Source organism: Acomys minous, assembly GCF_964271855.1.
Source record: "Acomys minous genome assembly, chromosome: 18".
Classification (NCBI taxonomy): domain Eukaryota; kingdom Metazoa; phylum Chordata; class Mammalia; order Rodentia; family Muridae; genus Acomys; species Acomys minous.
In genome coordinates, this window is record NC_140501.1 from 49,304,622 (window position 1) to 49,329,317 (window position 24,696).

A 24,696-nucleotide genomic window follows, 5' to 3' on the forward strand; every position below is an offset into this window, starting at 1 on the left:
CAGGGTTTCTCTTTATAGCCTTGGCTGTCCTGGGACTCTCTTGGTAGGTTAGGCTGGCCTTGAACTCTTAGCCTTTGCCTCTCAAGTGCTAGGATTAAAGGCATGCACCATCACGCCTGGCTCCAACCTGCTTTAAAAGTGCACCATACTCATATATGTATATATGGGCTTCGGAGGTAAGGGGCATGCCTCCAGTCCCGATGACCTGAGCTGTGACCCTGTCACCCACATTGTAGAAGGAGAAAAACAACCCCTGCAAGTTCTCCTCTGACCTCCACAAAGGTGCTATGGTATATGTGAGGCTAGCCCACACTAAATAAATACTTTAGGGGTATCTAAAGAGATGACTTGTTGGTTAAGAGCACTTGCTGCTCCTAATGAAGATCTTGGTTTTTTCCCCCCAACATCCATGTGGTGGTTCACAACCGTTTGTGATCCCATTTTCAAGGGGTCTGACATCTTCTTCTGGATTCTGCAGGCACGAAGCATTGGGCATATATGTGATGCACATACACACGTGCAAGCAATACCACTCGTGCGTATAAATAAAAATAAAATCTTAAATAACTTTAGAAGATTTTATTTTTAATTATATGCCTATGGGAATTGGGGAGGGGTCTGTGCATGTGAGTGCAGGTGCTCTCAGGGGCCACGAGAGGGCATCAGATTCCCCTGGAGCTGGAGTTAAACAGTTGGTTGTGAGATACTGGAAACTGAACTCAGGTTCTTTCCAAGAGCAGTACTTTCTCTTAAGTACTGATCTGTCTCTCCATCCCATAACCCCCATGCCCGAAAGAAAATTAAGGCCAAGGAAATTGTGTGTGTGTATGTGTGTACACGTATGTGTATAAACATACATAAATGTGTGTTTATATGTACATGAACACCCCCCCACATATTTTCAACATTTCAGCTTCCTCTCTCAAGGTTGATTTGAAAGGAAGTGAGTTAACAGACTTTCTTGGCAGCAGGTAGTCTGCCAGATGCTGGTTGCAGCATCAATTATAGTTAAGGAATAACTAGATTTTCTCTGGCCTGGTGATCATAAACTAGGAAGTGCTTTTTCCATGAGGCTCTGAGGTTTACTTCTGTACCTGTGGTTTGCTCATAGATAGGAACACCCAGCCCCCCTGGGTTTTCACAAACATATCAGGTCATATCTCAGTGGAGGTCCCTGACAAACCCTTTGCTGAAGTAATTGTAAATAAGGTGTTTTCTCTTTAAATACATATTTCTGTTGGAATGTGTAATATAAGCCTGTAATCCCAACATTGCAACACTTGTGAGGTGGAGCCAGGAGGGTCAGGATGTTCAAGGCTTGGGGATATGTGTGCTAATTATAGATGCTGGTAAGGAAGAAAAAACTCTTTTTGATCATTTCTTCCTGAAATGTGAGATTCTTTCAGGTACCCTACAACTGTCTTTTTAAAACTAGTCTCTCCTCACGGCACTCACTGAGGCGCTTTGATACATGCATGTGATGTGCGTTGGTCATATCTGTCCCCTCGGTTGCTCCCTATACTTTGAGGTTCACCAACGGACTCTTTTAAGCTGTGGTCTGATGGCGTCCTATATCCAAGGTCCAAGTCACAGTTTATAACACAAGGTCAGAAATTACAGGATTTGGGGTTTGTTTTAGTTTGGTTTGGTTGGGTCTTGGCCCTCTTATTTTGAAAATGAGTGAGCAGTTAAAGTCTGGAATTTAGATCTTTCTTTCCTAAGAATGATGATGGTTTATTTATATAGGATTTGAGGGCACACATGCATGCATATGTGGTGTACATACATGTGCGTGTGAGTTCATGAATACCTACACGAGTACAGATGCCAGATGAGAACATCACAATCTATCTTATTTTCTTGAGACATGGCCCATTCTGGCAGCCAGCAAGCCCAGTGCTTCTCCCCCTGTCCCCAGCCACTGCTGAGGTTACAGGACACGTTGCAACCCTGACTTTTCACTTGGATGCTGGGTATCAGGGAAGGGCCCAGGACAGTGGTCGTTTGACTTGAGTTATAACTCTGTGAAAGTCTAGGAGAAGAAAAATGTTTCAAGCTAAAGGGTCAGTAAAGCAAGAGGCGGGGTGAGTGTAAGCTGGCTGCGCTTGAGGCCAAGATGTAGGAGAGGACCAGGCTGCCCTAACTGTAACAGCCCCAGAGGAAAGGCTGGGGAAGTAGATGGGAGTCAGAGTTCAGGAGACAGGAGCTGGCATCTGAAACTTTGGAGTCAAAATACCTAATCTGCTTTATGCTCTTAGAAATATCTGCAATACGGGGCTGGAGAGATGGCTCAGGGGTTAAGAGCACTGGCTGCTCTTCCAAAGGTCCTGAGTTCAATTCCTAGAAACCACATCGTGGGTCATAGCCACCTATAATGAGATCTGGTGCCCTCTGCTGGCGTGAAGGTGTACATGCAGGCAAAACCACTATACATAATAAATAAATAAATCTTTAAAAATAATAAAACATAATTATAGAAAAAATATATATGCAATACATAAAACTGAACTGTTGCAGGAGTGAGCTAACAGGATACAGTGCATGAAAGAAAGGATTCTCTACTGATAAGTTTTCTCAACTTGACACTTAGTCCCCTGGGAAGAGGGACCCTCAATGAGTAATTGCCACCATCAGGTTGGCCTGTGGGCTGGTCTGTGGGGCTTTTCTTGCTTGCTAACTGCCCCGGCCCATGGACGGTATCATCTCTGGGCCTGTGGACCTGGCCTGTATGGGAAGGGTTGCTGAACGAGCCAGGGGCAGCATCCTCTGTGGTCTCTGCTTCAGTTTCTGCCTCCGAGCTCTGGTGTTGCCTTTTTGACCTGGCTTCCCTTAGTGATGAACTATGGCCACACAAACTATTTCATACATTACTTTTTCATCCTTTTAAAAAATTATTTCTTTATTTTATGTATATGAGTGCTCTACCTGGATGTACACCCGCATGCCAGAATAGACCATCAGATCACATTATAGATGGTTGTGAGCCACCATGTGGCTGCCGGGAATTGAACTCAGGGCCTCTGGAAGACTAGACAGTCCTCTTAACCGCTGAGCCATCTCTCTAGCCCCTTTTTTTGTCCTTTTTTTTTTTTTTTAAGACAGGGTCTTGCTATGTGCCTGGAACACACTCTGTGGTCCAGGCTGGTCCCCAATTTATTGAGCTCTGCCTGCCTCTGCCTCTGCCTCTGCCTCTGCCTCTGCCTCTGCCTCTGCCTCTGCGAGTGCTGGGATTAAAGGTGTATGCTACCACTTGGCTTACCAGTTTACTTTTGGTCAGTGTTTTCTCTCAGAAAGCAAAGTAATATACATGGGTTTCTCCCAGAAAGACCAACGGATAATATGCCGCTAAGGTTCTCACATGACCCCCAAAACAATGCCCTGGACATCAGCCTGTAAGCGGAGGCTTGCCAGTCGGAAAGACATTCTTCAGCTTTTCACTTCCTTACAACCATCTAAATAGGCTTGGTTTCCTATCATTCTTACCTTTTTATTTTTCTTTTTTTGTAAAGACAATCCTTTACAAATACTTTCAGTAGGTAGCCCAGGCTGGCCCAAACTCACTAACATCTGACCTCAGTTTCCCCAGTGCTAGAATTACAGGCATAGGCCATGTTCACTGGGAATTGCTGGCTGCCAGCCCAGCTCCAGGTTCAATAATAGACCCCATCTCACAAAAATAAGGTATATTATGATGTCTTCTTCTGGCCTCTGTACTTATGCAGAGATTCATGACACCCCCCTCCCCCCAGCCCCACCACCACCACACACACACATGTACATATACCACATAGGTGTTTTTCTAATCGATACATACATATATATAATACATGTATATATAATATATAAATTGGCTATATTATATGTAAATGGACTTAAGTAAATAAATAAAAATAAATTAAAAAAATTTTACTTTATGTGTATTGGTGTTTTGCTTGCATTTATGTCTGTGCAAGGGTGACAAATCCACTGAAACTGGAGTTACAAAACAGTTATGAGCTGCCATGTGGGTGCTGGGAATTGAACCTGAGTCCTCTGGAAGAGCAACCAGTACTCTTAACCACTGAGTCATTTCTCCAGCTCCAAGAATATCTATTTTAACACGGCCTGGTGGCACAGACATGGAAGGCCAAGGCAATCAGGGTTGGAAGTTTAAGGCCTACTTGGGCCACTGAGTAAATTCAAAGCCAGCCTGGGAAGTTTAGGAATTTCAAAATAAAAAGTAAAAAGGAGCCAGGCGTGGTGGGAAGCACAGAAACTCTGTCTCAGGAAAACAAAACAAAACGTAAAATGAATGAGGGATGAATTGAATTAGAACAAAGTATAAAGATACATGCATAAGAAGACGCCTTGGCTGGGTGTGGTGGCGCACGCCTTTAATCCCAGCACTCGGGAGGCAGAGGCAGGCAGATCACTGTGAGTTCGAGGCCAGCCTGGTCTATAGGACAGCCAAGGCTATGTAGAGAAACCCTGTCTTGAAAAAAAAAATCAAAGAAAGAAAGAAAGAAAGATGCCTTAATTGCTTTGTTTGCTTACTTAAAAAAAAATATATCATTTGGGGCTTGTGGTGGTTTGAGTAGGAACGGTCCCCATAGACTCACGTGTTTGAATATTTGGCCCATACGGAGCAGCAGTATGAGGAGGCGTGGCCTCGTTGAAGGGAGAGTGTCGCTGTGGGGATGGGGTTTGGGGTCTCTTTGACTTAAGCTACGCCCAATGTGGCACTCAGTTTCCTGGCGCCTGCAGATTTATTTAGATTTACAACTTGAAGCTCCTCCGGCACCATGTATTTCTGGATGTCGCCATGCTTCCCACCGCGATGATCATGCCTCCCACCGCGATGATCATGCCTCCGAAACTGTGAGCCAGCCCCACTTAAACGCTTTCCTTCATAGGAGCTACCGTGGTCACGGTGTCTCCTCGCAGCCATAGAGGACTAAGACAGGGCTAGAGGGATGGATCAATGGTTAGAGCGCTTGCTGCTCTCGTAGAGGATGGGAATTTGACTCCCAGCTAATGACATTCTATAATTTTAGTTTCAAGAGGTCTGACACCATCATTGGGCCTTCTTGGGCACCAGGTACACACATGGCACAGACACAGATGTGGGAAACGCACTCATACACACAAAATTAAAAATAAAAGCACTCATACACATAACATGTATAAATTAAACTAAATTTAAAAAGAAACATTGTCAGCTGGACGCATTGGCAAATGGCTATAGTCCCAGCACTTGGAGAGGCAGAGGCAGGCGAATCTCTATGATTTTAAGGCCAGCTTCGTCTACAAAGCTAGTCCAGGACAGCCAAGGCTAAACAGAGAAACCCTGTCTTGAAAAACCAAAAACCAAAAAGACATTGTTACTAGGGAATTTTTTTTAAAAAGAAAAGTTAAACAACAAAAAGGGCTGGGGAAGGCTGGAGAGATGGCTCAGAGGTTAAGAGCACTTGCTGTTCTTCCAGAGGTCCTGAGTTCAATTCCCAGCAACCACATGGTGGCTCACAGCCATCTTTAATGAGATCTGGTGCCCTTTTCTGGCCTGCAGGTGTACATGCAGGCAGAGCACTGTGTATGTAATAAATAAATAAATCTTTTTTTTTTTAAGGGCTGGGGAGATGGGTCAGAAAGAGTGCTCACTGAGCAGGCATGTGCAAGCATTTGTAGGCGTGTGTAAGCATGTGCAGGCATGTGCAAGCATGAAGACCTGAATTCAAATCCCAGGATTGTAGGGGTTTGTTGGCCGCCAGCCTAGCTCCAGGTTCAGTTAGAGACCCTGCCTCAAAGGAAGAAAGTGGAGAGTGATAAAGAAATGATACCAGATGTCCCCTATAGCTTCTGGGCACAAACCTGCATATGTGCACCTGCAACCACACATACATGTGCACACACCACACAGTATGCACAGATTTATGTAGTACTTTTCACATGAATCAGAAACCATACACTCCAAAACAACCATGTGGCTGTTTTAGCAATGCTTGTTTTGGTGGCTGGAGAGACAGCTCAGCAGTTACTGCTCTTACAGAGGACCCAGGTTCAATTCCCAGCACCCGCATGGCAGCTCACAGCTGTTTATAACTCCATTTCCAGGGGACCCAGCACAGACATAAATGCAGATAAAGCAGTAATGCACATAAGCTAAAACAAATCATTAGAAATGCTTGTTTTATTCTTGTTTCTAAAGCTTTCTTCAGGCTTTGGCCTGCACACAGCTGAGATTTCATGGCTTCATGTAAATCGACATTGAAGCCAGCTTAGTGTTCCAGGGCAATAGAAACTTGTGACCCTCTGCACTTTTGTTAAATTAAAGGCATTCACAATCATGTATTTCTTAGAGGTCATTAATTAAAACTTCTGCAGTCCTTAGGGAAATACTCCAAGTCTCACAAGCCCTGAAATGGAAACCTAAATTTAAAGTAATTAATAGAGACCCAGTGAAACACGTGTCCCTTTTGGTTTTTGAAACAGGGTTTCAATATATAGCTCAGTCCACTCAAAAGCCCTTTTTGCCTTTTCTTTTTGTCCCTCTTTATTTATTTTTTAAAAGACAAAATCTAGTGTAGCCCAGGCTAGACTTCTACTGGATATGTCGCTGGGGATAATCTTGAACTGATCTCCCTGCCTCCTGCTCTAGAGTCATATGCTACCCACTATCCCCAGCTCTGGCTTTGACCCTTTGACCTTCTTGCTTCAGCCTGGGCCTGGGACTGCAGCCATGAGCCAACTCAAACAACTTAATGTGAATGTTGGTCGTTTCTAATTTATTAGGTAGTTTTGTCCTGTGCAGAGAATAGTAAGAAAGAGGCGTGGGTTGTGGTTAGCTCAGTGAATCTTGTTTGTTTGTTTGAGACAGGATCTCACTGTTAGCCCAGGCTGGCCTAGAACTTGTAGTCTTCCTCATTCTGTTTCTCATGAACTAGAATACAGCTCCTGCCTGCTTGTTGTTGTTGTTGTATGTTGTTGTTGTTGTATGTTGTTGTTGTTGTTGTTGTTGTTGTTGTTGTTGTTGTTGTTGAGACAGGGTCTCATATATCCCAGACTGGTCTTGAACTCATTATGTAGCTAACAGTGCCCTAGCCACCCAAGTGCTAAGATTATATTATAGGAGTCATGGAATTGCATCCATCCCTGCTTTATTTTTATTTATTTATTCATTCTTACTTTTGATTTCACGACGTAGTCTCATTAAGTTGTTCAGGCTATCCTTCAATTTACTCTGTACTCTAGGCCGATTTGGAACTTTCTAGTTTGCCTGAGCCTCCCAAGAATCTGGGATTACAGGCCTGTACTAGCAGGCTGGTCCCATTCTTAAATTTTAGTGCCAATTTTTTTTTTTATTCTTCGTCTGTTTGTGTGCATATGGTGTGTGTGTGTGTGTGTGTGTGTGTGTGTGTGTGTGTGTTGTGTACATGTGAATGTGTACATGTGGATGCCAAAGGTAGACATTTGGTATCTTCATCTTTATAGATTGTCCCCCACTTTGTTGTCACCCACTGAACCAGAGTTTGCCTGCCTTTTGGGCTAGGCTATCGGGCTAGTGAGAGCCCAGGATTGCCTGTGCCCACCTTTCAGTGTTGAGGTTTCATGTAGCATACCCAGCTTTTATATGTGGGACTAGGAATTTGAACTCGGGTCCTCAGGTTTGCAAAGCAATTTCTCTAACCCCCTGAGCCATCTCCCCAGCTCTTTATTTTACTTATGCGATTTCTGTGGTTGTTAAGACAGGCTCTCATCTGACTGTGTTGCTATGGCTGGCCTAGAACTTGCTGTGTAGATAAGCCTCAAACTTGTGGGGATTTTTCTGCCCCCACTGCTCCAGTGCTAGGATTACAGCCATACATCACTATGACTAAAAAGATTATGAATTAGCTGGGCTTGGTGGCGCATGCCTGTAACACCAACACTCAGGGAGGCAGAGGCAGGTGGAGCTCTGTGAGTTCGAGGCCAGCCTAGTCTACAAAGCAAGTCCAGGACAGCTAAGGTGACACAGAGAAACTGTGTCTTGAAAAACCAAAAACAAAACAAAGAAACAACAACAAAAAAATCCAAAAACCAAACCAATCCCCCACCCCCATACATATAATGAATTGTTTGGTCTTGGCCTTTCCCAACACTTAAATTGCTGTGCTGGGTCTTTTTTTTTTTTTTTTAAACAGGGCATTCTTTACACTGACAGGTGAGATGCAAATACTTTCTTGTTTTATGCCTTTAATTATGTTTATCTTTTTCAAGTAGTCAAACATAGTAATCTTTAATTACTTTAATTACCTTTGTGCTTAGAAAGTCCTTATCTGAAATCACTGAGCTGGTTTTGTATAGGGGTGTGTGTGTGTGTGTGTGTGTGTGTGTGTGTGTGTGTGTGTATGTGTAACCCCTGAGCCACATCCCTAGTTCCATTGTTTGTTTTTCTGACACTTGAGCTCCAACTCTGGCCAAGTTATACTAGTCAAATCCTCTGCCACTGACTTGGTTTTGTTTTGCTATTTGAGACTGGATCTCACATGGCCAAGGCTGACCTCAACCTTGCAAAGTAGCCAGGATAACCTTGAACTTCTGGCCCTCTCCCGAGTGCTAAGATTACAGATGTGCACCACCACATCTGACTGGACTGAGTTTATTTTGTTTGTTTTGTTTCTGTTACTGTTTTTCTTTTTCTTTTCAGTTTTTTGAGACAGGGTTTCTCTGTGTAGCCTTGACTGTCCTGGACTCACTGTGTAGACTCAGGAGATAGAGACGGGAGGATCAGAAATTTAAGGTCAGGACTTTTGAGATGCTCAGTGGATTAAGTCACATGCTAACAAGCCCAATGACCCAAGTTCAACTCCCAGGACCAACACTATGGGACGAGAGACCCAATTCCTGCAAGTTATCCTCCGCCTTCCATATGTGCACAGGGAAGATTGACTGTACAAGTGCATACACACAACAAATAAATGTGATTCCAAATATCAATAAAATAGAGTTAGGAAAGAAGTCCAGGGACCAGAGAGGTGACTAGTGGTTAAGAATGGGTATTGCTCTTCCAGCCTGATTGCTTCTTAAATGGAGAACTTTCTTTAAATTTCTGAACCATTCTCATTGTGGGAGCCTGAAGCCAGGCTCTGTGAAAACAAAACCACATTTTATTGAGTCCCCAAGTGCTCCTTCCTCAAGTGTGCCTTCCTGTGAAAGGTCTTAGGTCAACACACCAAGAGAAAGTTTAGGGTCTGATTCTAGCCCTTATCCTCAAACCCCCTTTCTGTACATAAATCTATACAGATCAAATCCAAAAACAAAACAACAAAACCTCAACTCTATGGGGGAAGGAGGGACAGGTGGATCCCAGAGGACTTGCTGTGGGCCATCCAGTCTAGCTGGTATGTCAGCTTCAAGTTTAACTCAAGTTTAATGGGACCCTGTTTCTTAAATTAAAGGGAGGGTCAATAGAGGATGACACCCTACCTGGACCTCTGGCTTCCACATGTGCTCGTATGGGTGAGCCAACCAACACACACACACACACACACACACACACACCACGATAGAGGCAGGTGCGGTGTCACTGTACCATGGTAGAATACATGCACCCGAGTGGGCAGGTGACACGTAAGGGAAGGTTGGTTAGAAGGCAATTCCCTTCATCAAGGAGGTCTGTGCTAGCATCTCAGAAGCCAGTGACTCTGCTTTCTCTTGTAAGAAGGGGGGCAGGGGAGAACGAGGGACACCCGCTGCTCAGGAACGGGAGTTCCACCCTCCCAAGTGCTGGACTGCAGTAAGGATAGGCAAGAAGGTCCTTAGGAATACTAGATACAAGCTGCACTCAACAAAAACATGAAGTGACTTAAGGAGTTTCAAGGGTTGGTGGGTTGGGGAATAGGAGAGGGTAATCTGAGGAACAGGGCAGAATGGCTAATTTCTTCTGGAGACAAAAGTGGGTGGGGGACCCGGAGGTAAGCAGGGCTCATGAGAAGACAGAGGCTCTCACTGCTAAGGGGACACAGACTCGGTGCCACGGAGAATCAGGACGCTGGACTGCTCCCAAGACCGTCGCTGCCTCTGTGGCTCCAGGGGCTGGTTGGTGCGGGATGCTCCAGGCAGGGGCTGGGGCGTCAAGCAGTAGGCTGGGACCATCCTCCCTACACGTGCCAACAGCCGGCGGCTGGGTTCCCGAGCTGAGAGCCGAGAGACGCGCGTGCGCACAGCGCGGCGGCGGCGGCGCGCGGGGCCGCCGGGAAGTTGTGAGCGCGGAGGCGCGCACGCGGGGCCCCGGTCGCGCGCAGTCGCGGATCTTCCCTAGTTGTCTCTCCCTCAGCCGCGGTCGCCGTCGCTCTCGACGCGGTCGTCCCCGCCGAGCCGCGGGCGCCGCCGCAGGGAGGGAGCAGCGCTGCGGCCGCCGCCGTCCGAGGACGCCCCGTAGTCCGGGGCCCGGCACGGTGGCTGCCGACCCTCCGAGCGCAGCCTGCTGGGGACGAAGGCGGCGGCTCGTGTCCTGCGGGCCGCCGGAGCCGGGAGGAGACCATGTACGGGAGGCGCCCTCAGTTCTCCACGACCGAGCGCGTCATCAAAGGTGCCGAGTGCGCCGCGGGGAACGGCCCTCCGCCGGGCGACGGCTCGGGGACTCGAGGAGCGGGGATGGAGGCAGCGGCGGGAGGCGCTGCAGGGCGCGGGGAGGACCGGGCGGCCGTCCGCCGGCGTCCTCGGTGACTGCTGGACGGGTACCTAGCGGGAGGTGGGTAGAGCGCCCGCGCCCGCCATCCACTCCCACAGCATCCAGGCGGTCCCTCCTGCTAACCTTTTCCTTGTCTCCTATCTGGGGACGCCGTCTAAGGTTGTGTGAGCAGGGAGTTCACTTGGGTCGCCCAAGTCGTGCCTTTCCTTAGGCTCAGCGCTTTCTTGACAGCGCCTTGCCTAACCCTTTACATTTTCTTTGAGGGGTGTGGTGGGTATACTCTGCGTGTTTGGCCCATTTTTTTCTAGATATCACAAGTCATTGCTTTTACTAAAAGAAGCAAGAAGTTTTCTTAATGATGCTTGAAGGAGCTTACAGATTTCTTGGCATGTGGGTATTCTGTTTTCCCTTTGGCTCTAGGGACTTGGTGAATAATAATCTGTGACATGTCTACCATTATATCTGATTTTCATTGTTATTAGAAGAAGAAAACATAAAGTGTTTCTAAATCTTGAGGGGTTTTGTGGAATAGTTTTTGTCCTTTACCCAATAGGACCTGTCAAACATAATCACTGATCCATGTACTTCTATTGTCCCGACTTGTAAGACTCCTCCCCTCCCCCCCCCCCCCCATTAAAAGTTGGTTTGAAAGCACTGTTTTCTAAGAAGGGAATATGCTTAGACCAGCTGTTTCTAGGTGAGGTCATTTTCATCACAGTAGGAGGGGGAAAACTATTAAAACACTTTCCCCTATTTCATTAAGATATTAGGAAACTAAGGTTAGCAAAGATATTTTTTTAAAGGGGAAGCCCATTGAGTGCTTACAGAGAGAAAGGTGATAAATGTTATTATGTCATTAGTGTCATAAAGGTTGGTTCTCTGCCTTGCTGAACTGTACATATGGCACTTTCGAGACTTTCCGTCTCAGAATTTGGTATCATTGGGGATTTAAGTCAGTTATTCATATATAATATGAATTATATTAGTCCATTAACAGCTAGGTGTCATGGTTGTTTTAGCAGAAGTCTTCACAGCATCCCCCATAAGGAGGATATTTGCCTCTTTTAGTACTCAGAAATCAGTTCTTACAACCTTCTCTGATGGAGCAAGGTCACCATTTAAGTCCATTAACTTCTGAACTGTACTGTTAATATGGTCAGTGCTCTCGGCTCTGTGACGGTATTGGCGGTTTCCTCCTATGTTAAAATGACTTCTTACCACTGTACCATGGTAGTGTTTCGTCCCTCTTTTTCTTTCCGGTACTTTTCTCTGTCAAAATTTGCCTGTTTCTCAGCTACAGCAGGCAAGGGAACCAGTTAGGCCTGAATCCCGTGTCAAGTCAGGATGAACGAGGCCTGAGCAAGGCTTACTGACACCTTTAGACCTTGAAGAACCACAAAGTCTAATCTCCTTTTGTACCAGCTCTTTCCACCATAATGGATAAAGGACGTTTTTCAATGACCTTTTCTTACACTTAAACAGAAGTGAAATGAAAGACACTTGAAGCACAGGTGTTGTTACTACTAGGCGTGTTTACAGCTGAGTGAATTCCATCTTTACGGTCTGTATGATAGGATACACACTTGTTCATTAGCGGAATTACAAATTGCTACGTGCTACTGTGTAATTAAGACCTATGTCTCTGTGTGTGAGTGGTTGAGCAGGTCTGTGGTCCAGCCAGGCAGGCTCATGGTTGCCTCCTCACCGCAGTCTTAAATTCAGGGATTATATACTACATGCCCAGTGTAAGGCATTTTGAGACAGGCACTCCCCTCTGTAACCCTGGGTATCCTGGAGCTCACTATGTAGATCAGGCTGGCCTCAAAATCACAGAGATTCTGCCTGCCTCTGCCTCCACTCTAGTGCTTGGATTAAAGGTGCATGCCACCATGCCTAGCCTTTCTTTCTTTCTTTAGATTTATTTATTTATGTATATGAGTATTGTGCCTGCATGTATGGATGTGCACCATGCTCATGCCTGGAGCTCTCAGAGGCCAAAGAGGATCCTCAAGAGTTAACAGGCTGTTGTGTGCTGTCATGTGGGTGCTGGCAACAGAACCTGAGTCCTCTACAAAGAGCAGCAGGTGCTGTTAGCAGTCTCTCCAGTCCCAAGCCTAAATTAAATTAATAAAGGTAAATGATTTCAGATGCTTATAATGTGTGGATTCACCGTACAAACGAGAACTTTGACATGAGCACTTGACCTCAGCAGTGTCGGGTTCTGTGTAACTTTATTCTTGAGTTGAAATAGCTTAATTCTCTCTTAACAACATGGGGTGTGAGGCCAATCATGGCACTGAATGCCAGTAATCACAGCACTGGAGAGGTGGAGAGAAGAGGGTCAGGAGTTCGAGGCTTTTCTCAGCTACAAAGTGAGATCAAGGCCAGACTGGGCACCTTGCAGTCCTGTTTTTAAAAAAGAAAGAAGGAGCCGCACGTGCCGGCTGTGACTGAGCAGGAATGGCTATTGTATCGGGCTCCTGATCTGACAGTTGTCCGCATTATTCACAGCTCCAAAGCTGCACTGGAGGTGGCGCCACACCCGTTATTTTCGGTTGTGTTATTTCCTGTTAACTTTGAAGCCTGCTTAATTGTTTTGTGTGAGCAAATCTTGGAGAAGAGTAGGTGGGTGGGCGTGATTGCATTTTAAATGTCCTTTGAATGCAGCTTTCTGACCCTGAAGGAGGTAGAAACCTTTTTGACTCCTGCTTCTGGAGAGCTATCTTTTGTGTATGTGCTAGTGTTTTGTTTTGTTTTGTTTTGTACCTAAAATAATGGGATTCATTATATTTTTATCCTTTGCCATCACCCTTAACAGAAGAGCCATCTCTACAGCCCTGACTGTCGTTATAACATTGTTTGTTTTGAGTCAGGTTCTCACTGTGTAGCATGGCTGGCCTGGAACTCACTATGCGGACCAGGATGACCTCTGCTTCCCAGGCTTCAATCAAAGACATCCAATGCCACACCCAGTTTTTTTTTTAATTTTTTAACTGTGCCTTTCTATGGACACTTGTTTCTGAATAATAACCTCATCTGAGCCAGGCACTGTGGCACACGTCTGTAATCCCAGCAGGCAGAGGCAGTTGGAGGCCAGCCTGGTCTACAAAGTGAGTCCAGGACAGCCAAGGCTACACAGAGAAACCCTGTCTTGAAAAACAAACAAACAAAACCTAATTTGTAATAATTTCTTGTTTACCATAGTTAGTAGAAATGATGCTATGATTGTGGAAACTTGAGATAATATTAAGAAACATCATATTCATCAGTTTCATATTCACCACCCCCCACCCTACCCCATGATCTTGCTATGTAGCCCTGGCTGGCCTCTAAACTGTTGCAGTCCTCCTTTCTCAACCTCCTAAGTGTCGTGATTACAGGTGTGTGCCACCATACCCAACTGCAGACTAGATCTCTAGCTACATAAGTGGTTAGGAGAACTCATTAGCAGTCGAAAAATGCCAAGGTTAGGAAGAAGATGAAATTATTACAAGGTTAAACATACAACCCTCCTCCTAGCCAAGAAACAGCTGTTTTGAAATGCAGAGGTTACAGGAGTGGAAGCCTATCCACAAGGATGAAGAGGTGAACGTCTGCCCAGCTCTTCCGCAGTTTATTTTATCTTTGAAACTTCTTAGGATTTTACTAATTCATTAAGTGTTGTTAACTGTGCTACCCTAACTGTGTGTCCTAACTGTGCTCGTTTGTTTCTCTGCTTTGAGAGTCATGTTTCTATGAGCCTCTAAGGCAGAGCCTCTGCTACTGGTCCTGCTGCTGGTATCTGGAGCAGAGAACTAGGACCCCAAAGAACTGGGTTATGAAATTTTTTCCCATTTGACACCCCCTTCCCCCGATTTTCAAGTTTCTTTTCTTCTTTGGGGATTTCCCCCCCTCTTTCATGTCATGAGATGTTTTAAGTTGCTTCTTTTCTTTTTTTTTTTCTTAAAAAAAAAAAGATTTACTTCATTTTGTGTCGATGAGTGCTGTATTTGCATGTGCACCTGCCGGCCAGAAGAGGGCATCAGATCACATCATAGATGGTTGTGAGCCACCATGTGGTTGTGGGGAATTGAACTCAGTACTTCTGGAAGAGAAGTCAGAGAGTGCTCTTAACCACTGAGCAGCAGCTGCTGCTGCTGCTGCTGCTGCTGCTGCTGCTGCTGCTGCTGCTGCTGCTGCTGCTGCTGCTTCTTCTTCATCTTCTTTTCTTTTTCTTTTTAAAATTTAGTCTGAACTTGAAAGGCAGAAAGAAGATTTAAAAAGAAAAACAAAAAACAAACAAACAAAACTTCATGCTCGAAACAGCTGCTGCATTTGTACCTCCTGGAGTTTAGAATTAAGAAGAAAGCAAATTCACACATACAAACCTTTCATATTTTAACATAAATATTGTAGTTTTACCTAAATGCTCCCATGAAGGATGCAGATGGCCTGAGATGATTTGAAAGTTAGTTTTATTTTTCCCCTGAGACAGGGTTTTTCTGAGTAGCATTGGCTTGAAAGTCTTTTTGAGCCTACATTGGTATCTTAGGTTTTCAGTGGGGTAGCACAATACCAATCCTGAGAAACATCTCCGTATGTGAATTTTCAATGTAAATAAGCCTTACAGCATGTACTTGTGCATGCCAGCAGGGTTTGGCCTGTGCTTGACTTGCAGTTGTAGTCAATAACCTGCAAACTTTGAGACATGAGGCACTTGGAGGAGTTGCTCTTGAGATTCATACATCTGAATAGAACTCAAACTGCGGAAAGGACATTCTAAACATTGAATTCATTTTTGAGCACAGAGACGCTGTTCTCCTTAGCCTGTGTTATTGGTTGTGACCAAAGCTTAATCTTACACATTTAATGGTACAGTCTTCTACAAAGCACCATGTCACTTGTTTGTTTTCAGTTCTGAGGATGGAGCCTTGAGTTCTGTGCATGCTGGGCAAGCACCGTAGCACTGAACTTTGCATCCAGTCTAATAACTTATGACCACAGTTTACTATAAAGTCTCTAAGTTGCCAGATGAGTTAACAGGAACATGCTAATGAGTCAAAGTGACAAATAATTAAAGTCCTTTCTTAAGCCATATTTGGTACTAGGAATAGAACACTTTTCCATTAGAGTGATATTTTTGGAAAAATTTAATTTTTAGATGTGCATCTATCTGTAAGAGAATTATTCAGCTAATTGTGTCATTTGTAGTCATTTTGGCCTGTCACTGCTATTTAATTGCCAAATGACTAACGGAAATGAAAGCACGCCCCAGTCTCATTCCTACCTTCATTGTATGAACAGTTAGCATATAACAGTTTTCAAGTTTTAGTGCATGGAGAAACATCTGTGAGTAACCAAAGAGGAAGGAGAAGGCAGGTCAATCAGAAGTGCCATATGCAGAGGGGAAGTGAAGAGGGGAAGAACGGGGCGTGAGGGCAGGTGACTGATCCACTAAGAAGCTGGGGGGGGGGGGGCGCAGCAGTTAAGAGCGCTTGTTGCTCCTATGAAGATCCAGGGTTGGGTCCCAGCACCCACATGGTGGCTCGCATCGTCTGTAACTCCAGTTGCAGGCCATTCTCTTCTGGTGTCTTTGAGCATCAGGCGTGCATGCAGTGCACATACATTCACACAAGCAGAACAGTCATACACACAAAATACAATGGATAAAGAAACCTAAACAACAAAAACTTACAAGGAAGATAGCAAAGTTATTTTGATGTATTTAAAAATAGACTTAGTGCTGGGTGGTGGTGGTGGCGGCGGCGGCACACACCTTTAATCCCAGCACTCGGGAGGCAGAGGCAGGTGGATCACTGAGTTCAAGGCCAGTCTGGTCTACAAAGTAAGTCCAGGGCAGCCAAGGCTACACAGAGAAACCCTGTCTCGAAAAACAAAAACAAAACAAAAAGACTTAGTAACCTAATCTATAATTATAAAGATATTAGAGTATCACATAAAGAAATGATGAGTAGTGGTAATTTTTAATTTTATTAGACGTGAGGAGGGAAAAAGGCTGAAGCTAGATACTAAAGCTATTAGTGAGTAGAGGAGAAAGGATTTTCTAAGCTTACTTCCTGTCCTGTCCATCACTTACCAGTTTGGTAACTGGCTCAAGTGACAGCCATTTCAGCTCTTCTGCTTTTCACTATGGAGCCAGTCCCACCAGATGAGGTGAGCTGGCCTTCTGGCTTCGGCATAACCTGCCTCCCCCTTTCACGTCTTCCTTATCCACTGAGTGGCCTTTTGCTTGACTGTTTTTTCTCCATGTGGCCTTCAATGTAAAGGCCTTCTTACACTTGAAATCTTTCGTGAGTACTTCCTGCCTGGAGGCTAGCGTCTGAGTTGGTGAACAGTACTGCCTCCCATGCCAAGGCTCCCTAACCTCTCTGTCCACTTCCTCTTCAGCGTCTCACATCACATCTCCAACCCACTGTACCACTGCATGTTGGTCCCTGGGTGTTTTCCATCTGTGACTTGGCATTACTTCCGTGTAGAAGTTGTCCTACAACCTGCCTCATCAAGATTGAGCCGAGAACCACGTCCCCTGGAGGGGGAGACCTGGTGGCACTCAGAGGAAGGATAGCAGGCTACCAAGAAGAGACTTGATACCCTATGAGCACATACAGGGGGAGGAGGTCCCCCTCAGTCACAGTCATAGGGGAGGGGAGTAAGGGGAAAATGGAAGGGAGGGAGGAATGGGAGGATACAAGGGATGGGATAACAATTGAGATGTAATATGAATAAATTAAAAAAAGATTGAGCCGAGAGGACTTCTGATGATTTTTTCTCTACTAGATGGCTGTAAAGTATAATGGCTTTAGATCATGGCCTTCAAAGCCAGATTTCCCTAGATTCAAATTCTTCCTTTTAGTGGGTAGCTGCATGACCATGGGCAAGCCAGTTGGGCAGTCTGCTTCTCTAGAAGAGGGATAATGAAGACTAAGTTACAGGGTGATAGGAAAGATTAATAGACTCTCCAAAGTGCAGTGGCAGGCACACAGTAAGTCTGTATACATAGATTCTGCTTTCGCCACTGTTGCCACTATTTCCTGTGAACACCCTTTAACAATCTTAACTGCTTTACAAACCTTCCCCCGCCAACCTCCTCCAGACAGGGTTTCTCTGTGTAGCCTTGGCTGTCCTGCACTTTTTGTAGACCAGGCTGGCCTTGAACTCACAGAGATCCACCTGCCTCTTCCTCCCTGAGTGCTGGGATAGAGGTGTGTGCCACCATGCCTGGCTGCTTTATAAACTTTTAAAAATGATTTAGTTCCTTTTAAATTTTATGTGCATGAGCATTTGTCTGCGTGTATGTATGTGTATCATGTGTGGCCAGGGGTGTGTGTGTGTTCCCCCTGTGGCCAGAAGAGGGTATTGGGCCCCTTGGAAATGGAGTCACAGATCTTTGTGAGGCAGTCTGTGGATGTCAGGACCTGAATGCAGGTCTTCTGTAGTAGCAACCTGTGCTCTTACCATGAAGCCTTCTCTCCAGCCCCAGATTTACAAACATTTGGGAGGTTTCATGCTGGAAGTAGTACACTATAGTTCAGTGGTAGAGCGCTTGCCTAGTATTCACAAAACCTTGGGTCTGTTCCCTCCCCCCAAAACATTTTCACACTAAACTGTTCTTCTCAAGGGCAATAGTTGTGTATCCTTAAAGCTGAATACAGTATCTCACATATGACTCACTAGGTGCCTGGGGTCTGTTTAAGAGCAATTGTAAGAAGCTTGTTTTTAGGATAATAGTATAGAAAAGAGCATGTGCTCTGTTATTTACTTTTCTTAGCCATAGAGTTAAAATAGTAGCTAGCACCAGCCTCAGAATTTAAAGAATGATCTGTGTGAAGTGCATAGCTCAGTTCCCATTGTAGGCACTTAGCAGATGCTAGCAGTCATTCAATAAGTTAAGCTTTCATTGAGGTGTAGTTCACTGTAGAGCTTGCTTAGCATATTTGAGGCCTCAACATGAAGGTGGGTGTTAATCATAAATCTTGATGAAATTTGACAAGGAAACCTGTTCTATGTAAACTGGCATGTGAAATGAAAAGTTAGAGTAATATTTTATATTTTTCAACCTTAAGTCTTCTTAGCTTTGCAAAGATTTAAACCTAAAATACTTAAGGAGAAAAATGCTGAAATTCACTTTTTTTTTTTTTCCCATATACATAGGATTTTGGAAATCTGCCTATTCATAAACAAGTATTTGTGAGTTCTTCCTTACAGAAATGTGTTGAATACGTTTTTGGTTATATTTAGAAGCTTAGCTACTGCTTAGCAGGTCCTCACCCAGTATAGCACTTAATAACCTGCCTCCCGAAAGTGCAGCAGAGAATTAGAGCCATGGAGCTGCCTGTGACTAATGCCCATGGAAAAGTGGGTGACTAAACTGGACCACAGCTGGTGTGAAAGGTTTGCTCCCATACTCTGTAAAATGATAATCTTTTAAACTCCATGATCAGTGGCTAAAGAGATGAGACAATTTATGTTTTTCTATGGATGGATAGGCTTTGCTGAAGTTTAAAAGTAAAGTGGAATGGTTCTAGTGGGTGCTGCCATAATAAAAGTGGAGGTAGCTATATGAGGCCACTATAAATGTTTATAATGATGATGATGCTGTTGGGTGGGCAGGGACATGTGTTTATGGGTATATGTAGCTGTAGTTCCCATGCATGTGGAGGTCAGAGTACAGTCTTAGGTATCCTGAGAAAGAAATATCATCAACCTTTGAGACAAGGTCTCTCTTTGGCATGCCACGTAGCAGTTAGGCTAGACTGGCGTGGCCAGTGAGCCCGGACAGCTTCCCTGCTGCGGGGATTACCACTCATACACAGACTCTTTACATGAATTCTAGGGATCAAACGGATGCTCTGTGCTTGCAAAGCCAAGCTCTTCATTGACCAAGCTGTCCTCCAGACCCCCAAAAAGTAAATAGAACCTCCATGTGATCTAGAATTCTCCTGCTGGATATACATGCAGAGAAACCAAAGCAATCCTGTTGAAGGGGTGTTTGTCCTCCTGTGTTCAATGCAGCGTCATTCACAAAGAGAGTCAGCCTAGGGATCCATGACCATGAAATGTGCATACACAAACACAACACACACAGTGTGCGCTCAGCCTTAACGGGGGAAATCCTGCCCTTTGTGACAACGTAGACTAATCTGGAGTACAAACTAATAAGCGGAATAAGCCAGGCCCAGAAAGACAGCTTCTGCAAGGTCTGCCCTCCATGTGGAAGTTAATAAAGCTGAAGTGAGTGGAGCGCAGATGGGAAGGCCTGGTGGGATGGCGGGGAATGCAGGCCTGCTGAGCAGAGGGTGCAGGGTTCGCCGTGGGAAGGAGGGAGCTTTGGATGTGTGTTGCATAGCAGGGTGACTGAAATAAATGAGCAGGGTTACATTTATGTATTTATTTGCTGGTGGTGGTAGTGAGGGAGTACACACAGGCCAGGGCATGCTTTCGGAGGCCAGATGAGCAATTTGCAGGAACTGGTTCCCTCCTGCTGTGTGTGGATTACTGCGGTAGAAGCCAGGTCATCTGGGTTGGCAGCCAGAGCCTTTACCTGCTGAGTCCCCTCTTGCCCACTCTTGTCTTTGGCTTTTTGAGCAAGGTCTTACTATGTATCTCAGGCTGGCCTTGAACTTGTTATCTTCGTTTTTTCTCCTGCCTCTGCCTCAAGTGCCAGAGGTGCGCACAGGCATGCGATTACAAAGACAGGAGATCACTCCTAGCAATCCCAGTTCTTAGAAATGCAAGGTTCCTAAACAAACACCCTATCTAAATAACTACATCTACCTAATACCCTGTGGCACTCAAATGGGACTTCCCTTTTTAAAAAAGATTTTTTATATTTTTAAGTGTGTGTGTGTGTATCTGTCTGTCTTTGTGTTTGTGTCTACGCATTATATGCCTTATTTATTTATGTTATCTTGCCTACAGACACCACAATCAGGATGTTTATCCTTGGGCTGGGAAAGTTTATCTTTTTGGTGGGGAAAGTTATTGGTGTTGCTATAAAGGAGAAATATTATAAAGAGTTTTATGTTGATGGTACTGTTGAACAGCATTTTATTACTTTACATATGTAAATACTGGGCAAACCCCTGACCACTGACTGAGCTAGGCTTCCCAGCCCAAGGATAAACATCCTGATTGTGGTGTCTGTAGGCAAGATAACATAAGCAAGGTATATAATGCATAAGCACACACACAAACTGTAACTCCAGCTCCAGGATATCTGGCGCCTCTGAGGGGGCTGTACTCACACACACACCACATATACATACAATTAAAAATAAAATAAAAACTTTGAAATGGGTATAGAAAAGTTGAATATTTTATATTTATACAGTTGGCATGTGGTATTAATATTATTTACTATATCACATTATATCAAATTATGTTTTAAAAAGTTGTTTATTTTAAATATTCATATGGAGGCTGGAGAGATGGTTCACTGCTTAAGATCCCTGGCTGCTCTTACAGAGGACCCAGGTTTGATTCCCAGCACTTACATCACAGTTGACAGCTGTTCATAACTCCAGCGTCAGGGTACCTAACTCCCTCTTCTGACCTTCATGGGCACCATAGTATACATGCACAGCTGCAGGCAAAACACTCATACATGTGAAATAAAATAAATCTTAAAAGATTAAAATCTCCGTATATACAATGTATTGCCTAGCCAGGCATGATGGCACGCGCCTGTAATCCCCGCCTCAGGGAGGCAGAGGTACGTGTATCTCTTGTCAATTTGAGGCTAGCCTGGTCTACAAAGAGTCCAGGACAGCCAAGGCTACACAGAGAAACCCTGTCTTGAAAAAAAAAACTAACTAAATAAATAAAGTATTACATATGTGTCTGGAATTTTTTTCTTTTCTCCCTTTTTTATTTTTGTGCAAGTTGAAGGACAACTAAGCAGGTTTTCTTTTAATAAGTGAATTTGGGGCTGCCTGTGGCTCATTGCTGTAGCCATCATTAGTTATCAACTCTCTTTGTGATTTTTCCATGCTTACAGTCTGTCCTAGACTGACAATAACCACAGCGCTAAGAGGCACTGTGTGCAGTTTTCTATACATATCGTGTGTATTTCACATTTATGTTTATATCTTTTGTTGATGTTGTTTTGTTTTCAGATAGACTCTTAGGTCGGTAGTTGGCTTTGAACTTGCTACATAGGCCAGGTTGGCTTCAAACTTGGGGTGACCCTCCTGCCTCTGCGTCCCAGGTGCTGAGAGTACAGGCACGTGCTGTCGTGCATGGCCTTTTCTATCTTGTTTTATGCAAATCATTGTATCTTACTTAAGTAGAATGTGAGTTTCATCAAAGGAGACTCCTGTGCTAATCTTATATATGCCACATGGCACCACAAAGTGAGATAGAAAATAATGGGTAAATAAGTAATTACTTAGCTATAATGTAATTATTTCCTTAGTATTTTTTCCCCTTGGTATTTTAGAATTTTACTTTAAAAACCTTTTTAAGAGCTCATTGTCAATCAACGATTCCAGAACATCACTTTTTAACAAATGTCATTATTACCCAGAGTTCTAGGCTGGAAATAGAAACAGGTTTATTAGGGTATTAGTGTTTGTGTTAGTAATGTATAATCTTTTAAAAGGTGACACTGAATGACTGACTTAAACTGTTACTCTCTCCACCTGGTGCAGGAGATGAAGCTGTGACGTTCAAGCTGGAGCGTGTGGTCCTACACACCTGCCTTCCTGCTCTCTCTGGTTATTTTCATTCCAGCCCAGGGCATGATGCTCTAATGTATGTATTAGGAAGTAGGAGGCTGGGACTCAGCTCCGTGGCCAGAGTACCTGTTACGCAAGCTTGAGGACCAGAGTTTGATCCTTGCATTCCTGTAAAAGGCTAGATGTGATGGCTTGTGCCTAGAATCCAGTGCTGAGGAGGTGAAGGCACACATGCACACACCCAAGGAAGCCAGAAGAAGGCGCTGGGTCTGTTCCCTCTGTGGGTACTGGGGACCAAACTCTGGTCTTCTGAAAGTGTTCTTTTTTCCCCCCAATACAGGGTTTCTCGATGTAGCCTTGGCTGTCCTAAACTTGCTTTGTAGACCAGGCTGGCCTCGAACTCAAAGAGATCTGTCTGCCTCTGCCTCCCAAATGCTGGGATTAAAGGCGTGCACCACCACGCCTGGCCTGAAAGTGTTCTTAGCTACTGAGGCATCACTCCAGCCCTATCTGTTCATCTATTTTTTGACACAGGGTCTTGGTGTTTAGTCCATGCTGGCCTCAAATTTTCCTAACCATTCTACCTTCTGCCTCAGCCTTCCTGGTGTGAGAATTACAGGTGTAAACCACCATTCCTGACTAGAAGGAGAGATTTAGGGGCCATGAGAATATTTTGTGTATTGATTGTTGTATACGTATGTAAAAAAATATTAAATGGGATGCACTAGTGGGCAGCTGATAGTCCTTAAACATCGATAAATTTGTTTTAAAAAGTAGTTATAGAGGCACTACTATAAAATTAATGCAGATTTCATGCAGGTGATTACTTTGGTTAAAGCTGGGTTGTGAGATTGCTAGGCTACTGAGAAATTGAACTGAAAGTCTGAAAGAAAAAGACAAACAGCCCGTCGGTAAGTGGAGATCAATAAATTGCCTTTGAAAGATAAAATGTGCTTTGAAATATTGTCTAGGTTAAAATGCCTTCCTTTAAAAGGAATGTTTTAGGGAAAACACTTATAATATGCATAACGGTGTTCCAGCTAGCTTTCATACATGAGTGTGGTTTTGGTACTCTGTATTTAAAGAACTGTAAATTAGCCATATGCTTGAAAAGCAGGTGAAAGATACCAAAGTCCTTATGGAGCATATAAGAGAGCACACTAAACTGGCCACTTACAGCTCGTTGACATGCTATTTTACATTATTTTGTATTAGCAAAGCAAACCAGCAGTGATCCCTTTAGTATTTTAACAGCAGCAGACTAACTAGATGATGCCAGCTCTAAAAATTATAGTTATGAATATTTACTTGCACAAGAAAATTTTACCAGCTTACTACAAATTAAGAATAATATGTCTAGCTGGACATGGTGGCACTCTCCTTTAATCCCAGCACTCGGGAGGCAGAGGCAGGTTGATCGCTGTGAGTTCAAGGCCAGCCTGGTCTACAAAGCGAGTCTAGGACAGCCAAAGACAGCGAGACTCTGTCTCAAAAAGCACCTCCCCAAAAATAAAATAAAATAAAATAAAAAATAATAATATGTCTACATTATAACTGACTATAAAGTAACATTTCAATAACAAAATAATAATGCATATATTATTATGTTAACAGTGGTCATTTTAGTTGGTAAGATTCTAAGAGATTGTGTACTTTTTAAGTATCCCTTAACTAAAAATAAAAGTTTGGCATTCCTTATTCTGTGTGTGTTTGTGTGTGTCTGTGTGTGTATGCATGTGCTTTGTGTGGTGCTAGGATCAAACTCAAGGCCTTGTGCATGCTAAGGAAGGGCTCTACTTCTGAGCTGTATCCCCAACCCAGTACATCATATCTGTGATTTTAAGAAATCTGTAGGGGCTGGAGAAATGGCTTAGCAGTTAAAACCTCTTACACACATACACACTCACACACCATACACACACTATTGTTATTATTTTGAGGCAGCATCTCTCTATGTAGCCCTGGCTGTCCTGGAACTTGCTGTATAGACCAGGCTGGCCTCAAATTCACAGAGATCTGCCTGCCTCTGCCTCTCAGTGCTGGGATTAAAGGTGTGCACCACCTCATAGAGCTTTGGTTTTACTTTTTGAAACAGAATCTCTTACTGACCTTGAGCTCACTAAGTAGATTATGCCGGGGACCCGCCCATCTCTGCCTTCCCAGCACTAGGATTATGTGTGCCAACCTTTTTCACGTGGGTGCTTGAACGGCACTGAACTATCTCACCAGCCCTGTGGTTTGTTTCCATAAATTAAAGATATCAAACTCATTGCCACCTTCAACTGCTGTGTCATTTTCTAGGCTTATAAAAACAGGGAATTTTCCTGTCTGCCGACATCCAGCAATACACTGATTCATAGGTGAATTCCAACA

The 24,696-nt window shown here is 44.2% G+C and overlaps 1 protein-coding gene across 6 annotated transcripts in view; it reads left to right on the forward strand.

Moving 5' to 3' along the window:
- The first annotated feature begins 10,231 nt into the window (after positions 1–10,231).
- The window catches only part of PPP3CC (protein phosphatase 3 catalytic subunit gamma), a 76,163-nt gene continuing 61,698 nt past the window's right edge, over positions 10,232–24,696 (forward strand). For 2 of the 6 annotated variants that reach the window (XM_084767151.1, XM_084767155.1), the window contains exon 1: positions 10,235–10,546. In XM_084767151.1, the coding sequence (XP_084623277.1) occupies positions 10,498–10,546 (49 nt within the window). In that variant the 5' untranslated portion in view covers positions 10,235–10,497. Of the gene's footprint in view, positions 10,547–10,934; positions 11,039–24,696 lie in introns of those variants that run through there. The other 4 variants (XM_084767154.1, XM_084767153.1, XM_084767152.1 and 1 more) reach the window with 4 other exon arrangements.